Genomic DNA, 15,573 nt, shown 5'->3' with positions numbered 1-15,573 from the left:
ATATATAGCCTATACCAAAGTCCTGTGGCCTAGGCCTATTAAAATTATAAAAGATAAAAACATAAACCCAACAATAAGCTATAAAAATGCAATAGCCTATATCAAGTGTCCTCCATATTTCTGTGTGTGGGGGCATTTGGCCTTCAAAATGTGGGCTAAACAAGAGGACACAGAAATATAACAGACGCAGACGTCACGCTGTAAGACAGACGCAGATGTCACGTTCAGTGAGAGGAATGAGTGAAGGGAAAGTTAATTGTGCAAGAGCTGACACACTGCACTGAGCCGTGTTGAGTAGCGTGTTGCAGTACGGGTTAGAGAAAAAAATAATAAATAACTTCACTGCCACACGTGTCAGATGCATGACGTCTGACTCACACTTCACTGCCACACGTGATTTACGTGACGTCTGACTCCACACTTCACTGCCACACGTGATTTACGTGACGTCTGACTCAACACTTCACTGCCTCACGTGATTTACGTGACGTCTGACTCCACACTTCACTGCCTCACGTGATTTACGTGACGTCTGACTCCACACTTCACTGCCACACGTGTCAGATGCATGACGTCTAACTCACACTTCACTGCCACACGTGATTTACGTGACGTCTGACTAACACTTCACTGCCACACGTGATTTACGTGACGTCTGACTAACACTTCACTGCCACACGTGATTTACGTGACGTCTGACTCCACACTTCACTGCCACACGTGTCAGATGCATGACGTCTAACTCACACTTCACTGCCACACGTGATTTACGTGACGTCTGACTAACACTTCACTGCCACACGTGATTTACGTGACGTCTGACTAACACTTCACTGCCACACGTGATTTACGTGACGTCTGACTAACACTTCACTGCCACACGTGATTTACGTGACGTCTGACTCCACACTTCACTGCCACACGTGATTTACGTGACGTCTGACTAACACTTCACTGCCACACGTGATTTACGTGACGTCTGACTCCACACTTCACTGCCACACGTGATTTACGTGACGTCTGACTCCACACTTCACTGCCACACGTGATTTACGTGACGTCTGACTAACACTTCACTGCCACACGTGATTTACGTGACGTCTGACTCCACACTTCACTGCCACACGTGATTTACGTGACGTCTGACTAACACTTCACTGCCACACGTGATTTACGTGACGTCTGACTCCACACTTCACTGCCACACGTGATTTACGTGACGTCTGACTCCACACTTCACTGCCACACGTGATTTACGTGACGTCTGACTCCACACTTCACTGCCTCACGTGATTTACGTGACGTCTGACTAACACTTCACTGCCACACGTGATTTACGTGACGTCTGACTCCACACTTCACTGCCACACGTGTCAGATGCATGACGTCTAACTCCACACTTCACTGCCACACGTGATTTACGTGACGTCTGACTCCACACTTCACTGCCTCACGTGATTTACGTGACGTCTGACTAACACTTCACTGCCACACGTGATTTACGTGACGTCTGACTAACACTTCACTGCCACACGTGATTTACGTGACGTCTGACTAACACTTCACTGCCACACGTGATTTACGTGACGTCTGACTAACACTTCACTGCCACACGTGATTTACGTGACGTCTGACTCCACACTTCACTGCCACACGTGATTTACGTGACGTCTGACTCCACACTTCACTGCCACACGTGATTTACGTGACGTCTGACTAACACTTCACTGCCACACGTGATTTACGTGACGTCTGACTCCACACTTCACTGCCACACGTGATTTACGTGACGTCTGACTAACACTTCACTGCCACACGTGATTTACGTGACGTCTGACTAACACTTCACTGCCACACGTGATTTACGTGACGTCTGACTAACACTTCACTGCCACACGTGATTTACGTGACGTCTGACTCCACACTTCACTGCCACACGTGATTTACGTGACGTCTGACTCCACACTTCACTGCCACACGTGATTTACGTGACGTCTGACTAACACTTCACTGCCACACGTGATTTACGTGACGTCTGACTCCACACTTCACTGCCACACGTGATTTACGTGACGTCTGACTAACACTTCACTGCCACACGTGATTTACGTGACGTCTGACTCCACACTTCACTGCCACACGTGATTTACGTGACGTCTGACTCCACACTTCACTGCCACACGTGATTTACGTGACGTCTGACTCCACACTTCACTGCCTCACGTGATTTACGTGACGTCTGACTAACACTTCACTGCCACACGTGATTTACGTGACGTCTGACTCCACACTTCACTGCCTCACGTGATTTACGTGACGTCTGACTAACACTTCACTGCCACACGTGATTTACGTGACGTCTGACTCCACACTTCACTGCCACACGTGTCAGATGCATGACGTCTAACTCCACACTTCACTGCCACACGTGATTTACGTGACGTCTGACTCCACACTTCACTGCCTCACGTGATTTACGTGACGTCTGACTAACACTTCACTGCCTCACGTGATTTACGTGACGTCTGACTAACACTTCACTGCCTCACGTGATTTACGTGACGTCTGACTCCACACTTCACTGCCTCACGTGATTTACGTGACGTCTGACTAACACTTCACTGCCACACGTGATTTACGTGACGTCTGACTCCACACTTCACTGCCTCACGTGATTTACGTGACGTCTGACTAACACTTCACTGCCTCACGTGATTTACGTGACGTCTGACTCCACACTTCACTGCCTCACGTGATTTACGTGACGTCTGACTCCACACTTCACTGCCACACGTGATTTACGTGACGTCTGACTCCACACTTCACTGCCTCACGTGATTTACGTGACGTCTGACTAACACTTCACTGCCTCACGTGATTTACGTGACGTCTGACTCCACACTTCACTGCCTCACGTGATTTACGTGACGTCTGACTAACACTTCACTGCCTCACGTGATTTACGTGACGTCTGACTAACACTTCACTGCCACACGTGATTTACGTGACGTCTGACTCCACACTTCACTGCCTCACGTGATTTACGTGACGTCAGCGTTATGTCTGCGTCTTAAATTGAATGGAATAAATAGCAGAATAAAAAAAAATAAGACGTTGAGTGACACGTTCATTGAGACGAGTGCATGTTGCAAAGATGAATTAAAGACCCGATCGGAACGCCATATGGAACAGATAAGACGAACAACGCGCTTCTGGCATACACAAATAACGCACTTCTTGCGTTGGGACAATACAACAGATAAGACTAACAAAGCGCTTCTCGCGTAGACACAGACGAACAAAAAAACACTTAATGCATGCACTGTTTCTCAAGACCTGGAACCTTCCCTCCTTCTACTTTCTTATCAATTTTAGGTTCTTTTGATTGACAGCTGTACAGCGATAGAGCTCTGGTGTCATATCTGACGCGAATCAGGAAGAGGAGGCCCAGATCTAGCTCTGTTAGCTGTTCGAGCTCTTCAGATCACATAATTCAGTGGAAAATGAATAGAAATGTTATTCTGTATAACTAAATATTTTTCGAACGTGTGATAGAGTCTTTTATTTTAGGCAGTCACTAACCGGCGTTAGCTTACCAGGGGCAACACAAAACAAATATAAGCAAAAATGTGCTTACCTTATTTTATGGCGCGCCTTTGTTTTGTGAGGCCTCTGCCAGCAGGCCCACCGTGATCACTCCTCGAGCCCTCGTCCACTCCTGGCTGGCTCGCCAATTATGTTGTGGCAAATTCAAAGTCGTTTTGGTTCAGGTCTCAAAAAAGCTCTCAGAGTCGAAGTTCCAGGTCAAAAAAATGAACTTTATTGCACGGACAACAAAGTGAGAAGCCAGCTTGTCATCTGAGGATATCATGGCCAGTGTTCATGTCTTATACCTTTTTCTTATCGTTTGGTGCCCAATGTGCACCCTCATATCTATCTCTTCTTCTTTGCCTCGCCTTGTGTCCTTGCCACCATTAGAAACATCTTCCCCTAGACCTTCTTCTATTGGTGGAACATCTCAAAACATCTTATATAACACATTTTTCTTCCAGTGCCTCCCAATACCTGCATCCCTCCTACAGGTTTTGAACAACAGGTGTGTGTGTGTGTGTGTGTGTGTGTGTGTATCTGTGTTTTCTAGTGGATGAATATTTTGGTGGGGCTTCAGTCTCTTACAGACGAGCTGTTCTCCAGTAAACTGAACACATTGTGTTGTGTGTTCTTGAGAACATGATGAAGGGTTTTTACAGGCTTGTCTGGATCACAGGAGACTAGAAATCACAAAATATACATCAGATTATCCATATTGTTTATTGTGTTTTATGTCCTCAATCTATAACACATTCTGTCAACTGAACACAATCACACATCTGTAGAGACTGATCTGAAACAGTGGAAAATAATGAATCTCTCTGAATGTGGAACTTTAACATCATGAGTGTGAAGAAAATAATAGTAAATCTAGCAACACAGTAAGAGTAATAATGATCAAACACTCACAGTTTGGCTTTATTTCTATACTCTCACGTCTATCAAGTCTCTCTCCTCTTTCCTCTGGTGATTCACTGGTTTGTGTCTCATTTCTGTCCTCCATTTTTCTCTCAGTCTTCTTGTTTTCTGCTGATCTGTGATTTCTGCTGATTTTCTTCCTCTTTATTTTAATCTGTTCAATCACACAGACAGAGTTTCATTAAAGATATATTCATGTCATGCATTCATTTCTCTTGTGTTCAGATTCTGCACAAATCTGTTTGAAAAAAATACAGAGATATAATATATAGTTAAAATGAAAAAATTTGTTAGTGATTTTTTAATACATATTTATCTTTCAGTTTCACTACTTTGTACACTCAGTTCATATTTTTTTTATAAAAATACTTTCACAAAATGTTTAAAGATGAAAGTGTTTAATTACCTTGTGATGATCTGGACAGAGAGAAGCTCCAGTGTTACTGAGAGTCTGAGGAGCAGAACTGACTTTATACACTTACTAACGCCACTCCCACTCCTCCTGAGTTACTAACGCCAATCCAACTCCTGAGATATCTTATCACCGCACTGATATCTGACATGTTGCACCGGTGTGATGTCACAGAATGTAAAAGCACTATAGCGCGTGCTCCTCCTGTGCCGCATACACACTGCACACACACTGCAACACGCACCGCACACGCACTGCACACGGAGTATGTGTGAAACGGGCGTCAGACTGAGGAATCCCACACATCTCTCTGACCTGTCTTACAGGTTTAGCCCCCACACACTAAGAATGTTATTACTCCTCTGGCTCTGAGTTCACACACTTGTTTTGTTCTCTGTGTTGTTTTGCACATTTCTCTATAAATGCTTGTTTCACACATCAGTAGTTTAACAGATTCCCAGTGTAGAGATGGTGAAACTGGTGTTATATGATGATATTGTCTTGATCTGGTAATAACTCTAGCTGCTGTATTTTGCACTATAACTGTAGTTTGTTGATTGATAATGATCAGGATAATCTAGTAATGCATTACAGTAATCCAGTCATGAACGCTTTATGAGCTTTTCTGCATCAGAAACATGTTCTGTATTTTGGTGTTTCTGAGGTGAATAACGCTGAAGGATCAGCCAGATCTTTAACTGTACATGATGAAGAAACACACACTGATGCAGATTGTTTACAAGAGATTCTGTGGACAGGATTATGGCCAATCAATAATATCATGTTATTTATGATTATCATCATTTATTATAAGAACATTACTGGTCATCCATATCTTTAACACACTCTGGCAACTTGGATAATATACAAATGTCATTTAATCTGCAAGAAATATATATTTGATTATTAATAAGCATAACAGTGGAAACTAAACTCATGTTTTCTAATAATTTTACAGACCCACATTTGACACACAATAACACTTTACATTCAAACACAAGCTCTTCTTTCTGCTCAGTCTTTATTAGCAGTAAATATTTACACATAGTAAAGTTGTAAGTTGTTACTGTATTATTGACAGTTTTCATGAATCTTTTATAATTTAGTCAGATTTGTGTCATCAGCTCTTCCTCTGCTCTAAAATCATTTTACTCATTTTATCCTCATGAAGTTGATCATGTAGAGAATAACACTGAGTCAGATTCAGACACGTCAGTCCTGCCAAACCTGTTTCATATATTTCATATATTCTGTTATTCAAAACATGCATAGATTTGTACAGACGTCAGAATGGGGAAGACGTGGTTTATTATAACAAAAGGCCCTCCTGAGAATTAACACTTGAACTATCTCCTGCATATGCAACATGGATTTCCGAGATGCAGCACACAGTGCAGTTCACACTTCACACACACTACTCCCCTTCATCCCCCTCCTCCTCACCTGAAATACACTGAAAACCTATGCAATGCTATGTATGTACAAGAAGTAACTATGCATGTTTGATATCCTTTAAAGTGTCTCAGTGCGCCTGGTAAAATGGTCTCATTCTCCCAACCATAATGAAAAGCTAAAAGAAGTTATAAAATATGAGAAAAGTGATGTGAGGTTACTCCTGTGGATCACGGCTGAACGCGTCTTCTCCACTCACTTACCAAAAATTTTTCGCCTATCGTGCGTCTACTCTACACCCGTACCACTAAAAAGACGGATTGTATCCAAGACTTCAGTCATAAATTAGTATTAATATTGATAGCATCACTGGTAGCTTCGTTGCTAACTTACTGTCCATCTGTTAAAATGGCGAATATATCAGATGTAAGTAGTCTTCCTTTTGGTGCAGGTGAGGACACATTTGAGCTGCACGCGGTGCAGTCTGAGCTGGAAGCTGTTGAGAAACAGATCCACGACCTTTTATTGAGACAAGCCGAGCTGATAGACCGGTGTTTAGCTCTTGAAACATCACGCGCCGATGCACACAAATCAGAGATTAACGTTACTAACCCGCTGACTCCGACCTCGTCTACTCCGTGCGTTACTCAGCATCGGTCCAGAGCGCCGAGGTCGCGATCAGCCATGGTCTCGTTCACTCCGGCTCCAACACACCACCACAAAGCCTGGGTGGTTCCGCAGCGGAAGACGCGAGTCAGGTCTAGACCAAGACTCTCTCCGACCCTCCCGGTTTTCGAGATATCCACCCAAAACCGCTTCTCCCCTCTTCGCGAAACAGAACGCGATGCTGTGATCATCGGCGATTCCATCGTCCGGCACGTACACGCTACGTTAGGTAAAAGTAAGGTGCACAGTCACTGCTTTCCTGGTGCTCGTGTTTCTGAAATCGCTGCTCGCGTTCCCGAGATTCTGAACGGTGACGTGCGCGTCGGAACTGTTGTCCTGCACGCGGGAGTGAACGACATCAGGATGCGCCAGACGGAGGTTCTGAAGAAAGACTTCAGGAATCTGATCGATACGGTACGCAGCACATCGCCTGAAACAACGATCATAGTGTCCGGACCGCTTCCCACGTACCGACTAGGACATGAAAAGTTTAGTAGATTATTTGCGCTAAATGAATGGTTAATGTCATGGTGCAATGAGCAGAAACTGCTCTTTGTAAATAATTGGAATCTGTTTTGGGAGCGTCCTAGGCTTTTCCGTGCTGATGGCTTACACCCAAACAGATTCGGAGTGGATCTTCTGTCGGATAACATCTCCAAAATGTTAAATACCTTTTGACTAGTAACCAAAAGTCCAAATCATAGTCTCTGCTGCACCAATTTAACTGATATAAATACTAGTGTAGAACATTGCATAGAAACTGTGTCTATTCCTCGTTTAGTGAGATCAAATAATAAATCTACTGCAGGATCTAGGAAAAATCTAATTGTTATTAAACCAGAAAACGTTGCTATTAGTAAACAAAAACAATTTCTAAAGCTAGGTCTTCTAAACATTAGATCACTCACACTTAAGGCAGTTATTGTAAATGAAATAGTCACAGATAATAGCTTAGATGTACTTTGCCTTACTGAAACCTGGCTTAAACCTAATGATTATTTCTGTCTAAATGAGTCTGCTCCTCCTGGATACTCCTATAAGCATGAGCCCCGTCTGATTGGTCGTGGCGGCGGTGTTGCAACAATCTATAGAGATTTTCTTAATGTTACTCAGAAAACGGGTTATAAGTTTATTTCGTTTGAAGTACTTGTGCTAAATGTTACGCTCTTAGATGCTAGAAAAACATCCCTATTATCTCTAGCCTTGGCTACTGTATATAGACCGCCTGGGCCTTACGCTGATTTCCTAAAAGAGTTTGCAGATTTTCTCTCAGACTTATTAGTCAATGTCGATAAAGCATTAATTGTTGGAGATTTTAACATACACGTAGATAATGAAAATGATGCGTTAGGGGCTGCGTTTACAGATTTATTAAACTCCTTTGGGGTCAAGCAAAACATTACCGGACCAACTCATCGTTTTAATCATACACTCGATTTAATTATATCACATGGAACCGATCCAACCGATATAGATATCATTCCACAAAGTGATGATGTCACTAACCATTACATGGTAACTTGCATATTACGTACTCCTGTAATATATCATGCTGCGCCGCTTTATCGATCAGGCAGAACAATCCTTCCATCCACCATAGAAAATTTTTCAAATTGCTTATCTGATCTGTCTCAGCTACTCAGTGAACCCAAACAAACAGATGAACTAGAGGAATTAACTAGCACTATGAGCACTATTCTCTCTGGAAAATTGGATATTGTTGCACCCATTAGACTAAAAAAGGTCAGAGAGAAAAGTAAAGCACCATGGTACAACACTACTACGCATGTTCTAAAGAGAGAAACCCGTAATTTAGAGCGTAAATGGAAACAAACTAATCTAGAGGTCTTTAGAATCGCGTGGAAAGACAGTATGTCACGTTATAAAAAGGCCCTAAAAGTGGCCAGGGCTGAGCACCTCCGCAATCTAATAGAAAATAACCAAAACAATCCAAGGTTTTTATTTAACACCGTGGCTAGACTAACAAATAAACAGACGTCACCCGAACAAAATATCCCGTTACAGTTTAGTAGTAATGATTTCATGAAGTTCTTCACTGAGAAAATAGAAAACATCAGAACCACAATTGTAAACGTTCAATCCTCAATCGCGCCTTATAATTCAGCCTCAATTATCACCCCGCAAGAACAATTACAGTGCTTTACAACTATAGAACAAAAAGAGTTAAATAAACTTATCACTTCCTCTAAAACAATAACATGTTTATTAGATCCTATACCAACTTAACTACTGAAAGAAGTGTTACCTATGGTGGAAGAGCCTCTTCTCAATATTATTAACTCATCTTTATCATTAGGTCATGTTCCTAGAACATTTAAACTGGCAGTTATAAAACCTCTTATTAAGAAACCACAATTAGATCATAATAACCTAGCAAATTATAGACCCATTTCAAATCTTCCTTTTATGTCTAAAATACTAGAAAAAGTTGTATCCGCCCAACTGGGCTCTTTCTTACAAGAAAATTACATCTATGAAAAGTTTCAGTTTGGATTCAGGCCGCACCATAGCACTGAAACTGCGCTCGTTAAAATCACAAATGATTTACTCTTAGCTTCTGACCAAGGCTGTATCTCAATACTAGTTTTACTTGATCTTAGTGCTGCGTTCGATACTATAGATCACACAATACTCTTAGATCGACAACAAAATTATACTGGTGTTCAAGGACAAGCATTAAGCTGGTTCAGATCATACCTATCGTGTGACGCAGGGATCTGTGTTAGGCCCGCTATTATTCTCAATATATATATGCTGCCACTTGGAAACATTATAAGGAAACATGGAATTAGTTTCCATTGTTATGCTGATGACACTCAATTATATATTTCATCAAGGCCAGATGAAAACGCAAAATTATCCAAACTAACAGAGTGTGTTAAAGATATAAAAGACTGGATGATGCGCAATTTTCTTTTATTAAATCCAGACAAGACAGAGGTACTACTTATCGGTTCAAAAAACTGCACACAAAACCTCGCTCACTACAACTTTAACATAGTAGGATGTCCTGTTACTTTATCCTCTACAGTAAAAGACCTGGGTGTTATACTAGACTGCAACCTGTCTTTTGAAAATCATATTTCGTATGTTACAAGAACAGCCTTTTTTCACCTTAGAAATATTGCTAAGCTACGTAACATGCTATCAGTTTCTGATGCAGAAAAGTTAGTTCATGCATTCATGACCTCGAGACTAGATTACTGTAATGCTTTATTAGCCGGTTGTCCTGCATCCTCAATAAACAAGCTACAGTTAGTCCAGAATGCCGCCGCTAGAGTTCTTACTAGATCAAGAAAATATGATCATATAACACCGATTTTATCATCACTGCATTGGTTACCTATAAAGCTCCGTATTAATTATAAGGTATTGCTACTGACTTATAAAGCCCTAAACGGCTTAGCTCCAGTCTATTTAACGGATCTTCTATTGCCCTATAATCCATCGCGCTCTTTAAGATCACTAAATTCAAGGCTTTTGGTCATACCTAGGATATCCAGATCCACCAAAGGAGGGAGAGCATTTTCATATTTAGCTCCAAAACTCTGGAATAGTCTTCCTGATACTGTTCGTTGCTCAGACTCGCTCTCCCAGTTTAAAACTAGATTAAAGACGCATCTCTTCAGCCAGGCATTCATAAAATATTTTAATCTTACAGTTAAATCCGACCTCTAGTTCATAAACGCCAGAGGAGAACTGGCCCCCGACTGAGCCTGGGTTCTCCCAAGGTTTTTTTTTCTCCATTAGGTCACTTGATGGAGTTTTAGGACACCATTAGGTCACCTGATGTAGTTTTTCGGTTCCTTGCCACTGTTGCCTTTGTCTTGCTCAGTTGGGGATATTTGGGGATACTTAATTAATTAATCAACAGTACTATCGATCAGCATTACCAAACGTGGACGTTTTCCACAAGAAACAAACATTGATGTATTATTTTAATTTAATACTGTGAATCTGCTTTGATACAATCTGTATTGTGAAAAGCGCTATATAAATAAACTTGACTTGACTTTACCTCATTTTTGATCATATTTGATTCATCAGAACGAAACTTTACAGCTCCGACTGGATCAACAGAGACTGTAAATGAAGAAAACAACCTGTTATCATCATAATTATAATACAGAGACTGAACTGATAGATTCAGATTAGCTCATGTTATTGTTGTAAAATGTTTGTCAGCTTTTAAAGCCTTAATACACCATTAAAGTAGATCAAGACAGGTTTGAATTAGTCAGAATTGTTCTTATCAGAATGAAATTGTTCACCACAACATTAATCACCAACATCAGCATTCATTCTGTAATAAGTCATTTCCAGTTTCCACTGGTAAAATCTACAAATAAGGACACATTCAATGGCATTTGCATCAACACATTAACACAAACACTAGTGATGTGCAGAAGATTCCCTGAAATATTCCTTGTTTGACTGATGAAATATGATGATATGAATGACTGATATTAATCTACTCACAGTCTTTATCACTGCAGCTGCTCCGTCTGAACTTCTCAAGATTCATGTTTTCATTCGTTGTGTTTTCATGCATTTCTTCATAATCTAAACTGTAAACCTAGAGACAAATGTTTAAGCAATTAAAACATTGTATGATAAAATGGCAAATAATCCAGTCATTCATATATGAAAATGTACGGAGCCCCTAAAGGGACGTGGTGGTGGAAAATTTTTTAGGTTGGGAAAAAATTTTTTTCCAAATCTTTTGCGTTCCCCCGAGAAACTTTGCGTTCCCTCGCAAAGTTATTTGCGTTCCCACACAAAAGTTTTGCGTTCCCTCGCAAAGATATTTGCGTTCCCACGCAAAGTTTTGGCGTTCCCTCGCAAAGATATTTGCGTTCCCACGCAAAACCTGTTTTGAGCTCGGACATACACTTCCTGTTTAATGTCTCAGAGCTCCGTACGTTAATGGAGCGTTTCATAGTGTTTGAACTTGGACTCAGATATAAAGATGCGGTCAGTGCTTAACTCAGTTCAGTGAAGCTGGCAATATTCACATAGGCTATTCGAACGTCCCTATCTTGAGCTAAACGCTGTTAAAGCACAAACGACACCTATTTACAATCACAGTAACCTAGACAACGAGCTACAACCCAATTCTCATCAAAACGAGCTTTATAATATTAATTTGTCTCTAACCAGACGAATGAGAGACAAGTCCAAATAAGGGGCCGTCTGTAAAGTGCAAATCCCCAAACCTTCTGCACATTTTATATTATTGAACATATTCAATAGCTTCACTGTGACGCACTGTACTGTCACCAAATTCAGATCACACATCACTGCTCTCCTACTGGTTATACTACATAGTTATAGTTATAGTACATTTAAAAAAAAATGCATAATTTTTATAATTATTTATTATTAAATAAAATCAATAACTTCACCCTTTTTAGAAAATATATTAGGCTATAAATAACTTCACACTGTTATACAGTGATGCCATCAAATTCAGTAAGCAAATATAATGCAAAAGCTGCGTACAGTACCAAAATAATTTGTGTAAAGAATAGGCCTACTTATTTTTTATGTGCAATTACTTCCCAAACTAAGTGTTGTAGGCAGAGCCGGATTAACGCAAAGGCAAACTAGGCACGTGCCTAGGGCCCGATTGGCGGGATGGGGCCCAGACAGAGGGACAAAAAAAAAAAAAAAAAAAAATTAAATGTCCTATCTACAATTTATTTCAAAATGTAGCCTATTAATCAACTAAAAATAGTGACGATGTTTATCTTAACCATAGACTGTTACATTACGTCACATTAACGCCAGCCCATGACTGAGAGGCGCCAGCCAGTTTAGTCCGAGGGGACGTCAGAGGCGATCAGAGGCGGTCAACGAACGCATCCATCAGGTGCTGCGAGTGCGAAGCAAAAGCAGAAATAGGCACGCAAAGAAGCACAGCTCGTAATGCAGGTCATCGATTTTGGTGTGATTGCAATGTATTTTAAATATAAACTTGTGGGCTACTGTAGATCAGCGTCATTTCTGGAAAAATCATTCACCGCTTTGTGAGTTTAAAAGAGCGCGCGAGCGTCATTAACGTGCCCAGACGCGACGCTTTGAATTTGCGCGTACAATCAATGAATAACATCGCGTCCAGAGCTGACTAGTAAAAAAGCTACAAAAGTAAAAGACAAGACGTTTGTATTCAAAGTTAAAAAACCAACACACTGCAACATTTTTAAATGTTTCAAATAAAGGATCTCATATCTATGGGTCTATCTTCTATATTCTGATGCTGATGATTAGATAATACCCTGACATCAGCCTATACGAATATTAGTTTAGATTTTTTTTCCTGCTCAGTAGCGATCGTGTCTTTCTCTTCCACTTGATTTGTGTATAGCATATTTAAGGTAGCAATGCAATACATAATAACATATTACTGATATTAATAATATGACAATATCTGCAGTCAATATTGATTAAATGGGAGGGAAAAATCCTGCCCATAACGCAGAAAAATTATAAAAGCACGTTCATGTTCATCTACTGAAGTGGTATTCTGGAACTGTGAATAAACTGAATAAAACAGCAAAATAACAACAAGAACAATAACATCTTCATTAAACAAAAAAGAGATTAGCTTAGATAAAGTTTGATAGGCTACCAGTAACAAGTCTGGACCCATTACTATTTTTAATGTTTTTGAAAGAAGTTTATTATTATGCTACAAGCCTGCATTTATTTGATCAAAAATACAGAAAAAAACAGGAATATTCAGCAAGGATGTGTTAAATTTATAAAAGTGATATTGAAGACTTTTTAAAACAACTTTTTAATAATCAAAGAATCATGAAAAAAAGTATCACATGTTATAAAATAAATATTAAGCACCATTTCTAACATTTGATAATAAATCAGAATATTATAAAGTTTTCTGAAGGATCACGTGACACTATCAGCTTTGCATCACAGAAATATATTTTAAAGTATAGCCTAGTAAAATAGAAAACCATTATTTTAAATTGTAATAATATTTCACTATAATATTTTTCTGTATTTTTGAACAAATAAATCCAGGCTTGATGAGCATAAGAGACTTCTTTCAAAAACATTACAAATAGTAATTTGTCCAAACTTATGTACTGTGTAAGTAAAAATATACTAAATTTAAAATTAAATGTTGTATAAATAAAAAGGTTAGGAATCATATTTGTTTCAAGTGTGTTTTATTGGGGGTGGGGGGGCCTCCAACATGAATTTTGCCTAGGGCCTCCAAATGTCTAGATCCGGCCCTGGTTGTAGGCCTATAACCAACATTAGAGCGGTGATGTGTGAACTAAATTTGGTGTGTTACAGTGAAGTTATTGAATATTTTTCATAATATAAAATGTGCAAAAGCAGTGTATGACCAGTGGGTCACCATTGATATGTAAACTGAATTGGGTGGCACTACAGTTTGTAACATTGAAGTCAATAACTATTTTTGACTATGAGTTGATGCTGTAGTCGGTTTTGGGTTATATTGCACTTTGCAGACGGTCCCTTTGAACTTGTCTCTGCCGCATGCTCATAGAGATCCATTTAGCCTATATTATAAATGCTTGTTTTGATGATAATTGGGTTGTAGCTCGTTGTCTAGATTACTGTTATTGTAAATAGGTGTCGTTTGTGCTTTAACAACGTTTAGCTCAAGAATAGGGACGTTCGAATAGCCTATGTGAATATTGCCAGCTTCACTGAACTCCATGAGTTAAGCACTGACCGCATCTTTATATCTGAGTCCAAGTTCAAACACTATGAAACGCTCCATTAACGTACGGAGCTCTGAAACACTGCCAGCGGGACATTAAACAGGAAGTGTCTGTCCGAGCTCAAAACCGGTTTTGCGTGGGAACGCAAATATCTTTGCGAGGGAACGCAAATATCTTTGTGAGGGAACGCAAAACTTTGCGTGGGAACGCAAATATCTTTGCGAGGGAACGCAAAAGTTTTGCGTGGGAACGCAAATAACTTTGCGAGGGAACGCAAAAGTTTTGCGTGGGAACGCAAAGTTTCTCGGGGGAACGCAAACGTTTTGCGAGGGAACGCAAAAGATTTGAAAAAAAAAATTCTCCCAACCTAAAATTTTTTCCACCACCACGTCCCTTTAGGGGCTCCGTAAAAATGAAACTCCTCAATCAAGTACGCTAAAAAATTTTTTTAAATTATGTAGCCTATTCAAAGCCAAACATATATCTCACCTGTGAGAAGAAGAGAGGTGCAAAACAGTTTGTTAATAAAATCCCTGAATATAAAGGAAAAGTCCAGAGCGAGAATCCCAGAGTCAGCGAAGAGTTGCAGAGATTCTCCTCAGACTCAATGAGCTCAAAGTCAAGATCACCGGGGCAGAAAACACACACGCATTCTTCTGCCTCTCCAATTCAAGGGCGTAGCTTTGATTTTGAGATTGGCGGGTGATTCCCACAAGCTGAGGAATCAGGAAATGAATAGGATTGCACGTTTCTGCAGGTTTCTGCAGGTTTCTGCCCATGGCGACGCCATTTGGTTTTCAAAAGTTCCAACAAAGCATGTAAACTGTTCTGTCGTCGCTGCAAGACGAGTACTGA

The 15,573-nt window shown here is 40.3% G+C and overlaps 1 protein-coding gene across 1 annotated transcript; it reads right to left on the bottom strand.

The window, feature by feature from the left end:
* Nucleotides 1–3,637: 3,637 nt before the first annotated feature.
* Nucleotides 3,638–15,333, bottom strand: LOC311277082 (uncharacterized protein). Its single transcript, XM_084387230.1, has 6 exons — nt 15,208–15,333; nt 11,480–11,576; nt 11,019–11,083; nt 4,916–4,960; nt 4,501–4,663; nt 3,638–4,271 (listed from the first exon to the last, which is right to left on the bottom strand). The coding sequence occupies exons 2-6, from the start codon at nt 11,550–11,552 to the stop codon at nt 4,165–4,167; spliced, it is 453 nt and encodes a 150-aa protein (XP_084243356.1). The 5' UTR covers nt 11,553–11,576; nt 15,208–15,333; the 3' UTR covers nt 3,638–4,164.
* Between the last annotated feature and the right edge of the window lie 240 nt (nt 15,334–15,573).

Source organism: Rutilus rutilus, assembly GCF_951802725.1.
Source record: "Rutilus rutilus genome assembly, chromosome: 18".
Lineage (NCBI taxonomy): Eukaryota > Metazoa > Chordata > Actinopteri > Cypriniformes > Leuciscidae > Rutilus > Rutilus rutilus.
The sequence above is the reverse complement of the archived record's forward strand: the minus strand, read 5'-3'. Positions and strand labels throughout refer to the sequence as shown.

Bases quoted from the DNA above. Each gene is read 5' to 3' on its own strand.
- LOC311277082 (XM_084387230.1), bottom strand. From the start codon at position 11,552: ATGCATGAAAACACAACGAATGAAAACATGAATCTTGAGAAGTTCAGA. The intron at 4,664-4,915 runs GTAATTAAACAC...GTGATTGAACAG, and splicing joins TCTGTCCAGATCATCACAAG to ATTAAAATAAAGAGGAAGAA. The intron at 4,272-4,500 runs GTGAGTGTTTGA...TGTGATTTCTAG, and splicing joins TATAGAAATAAAGCCAAACT to TCTCCTGTGATCCAGACAAG.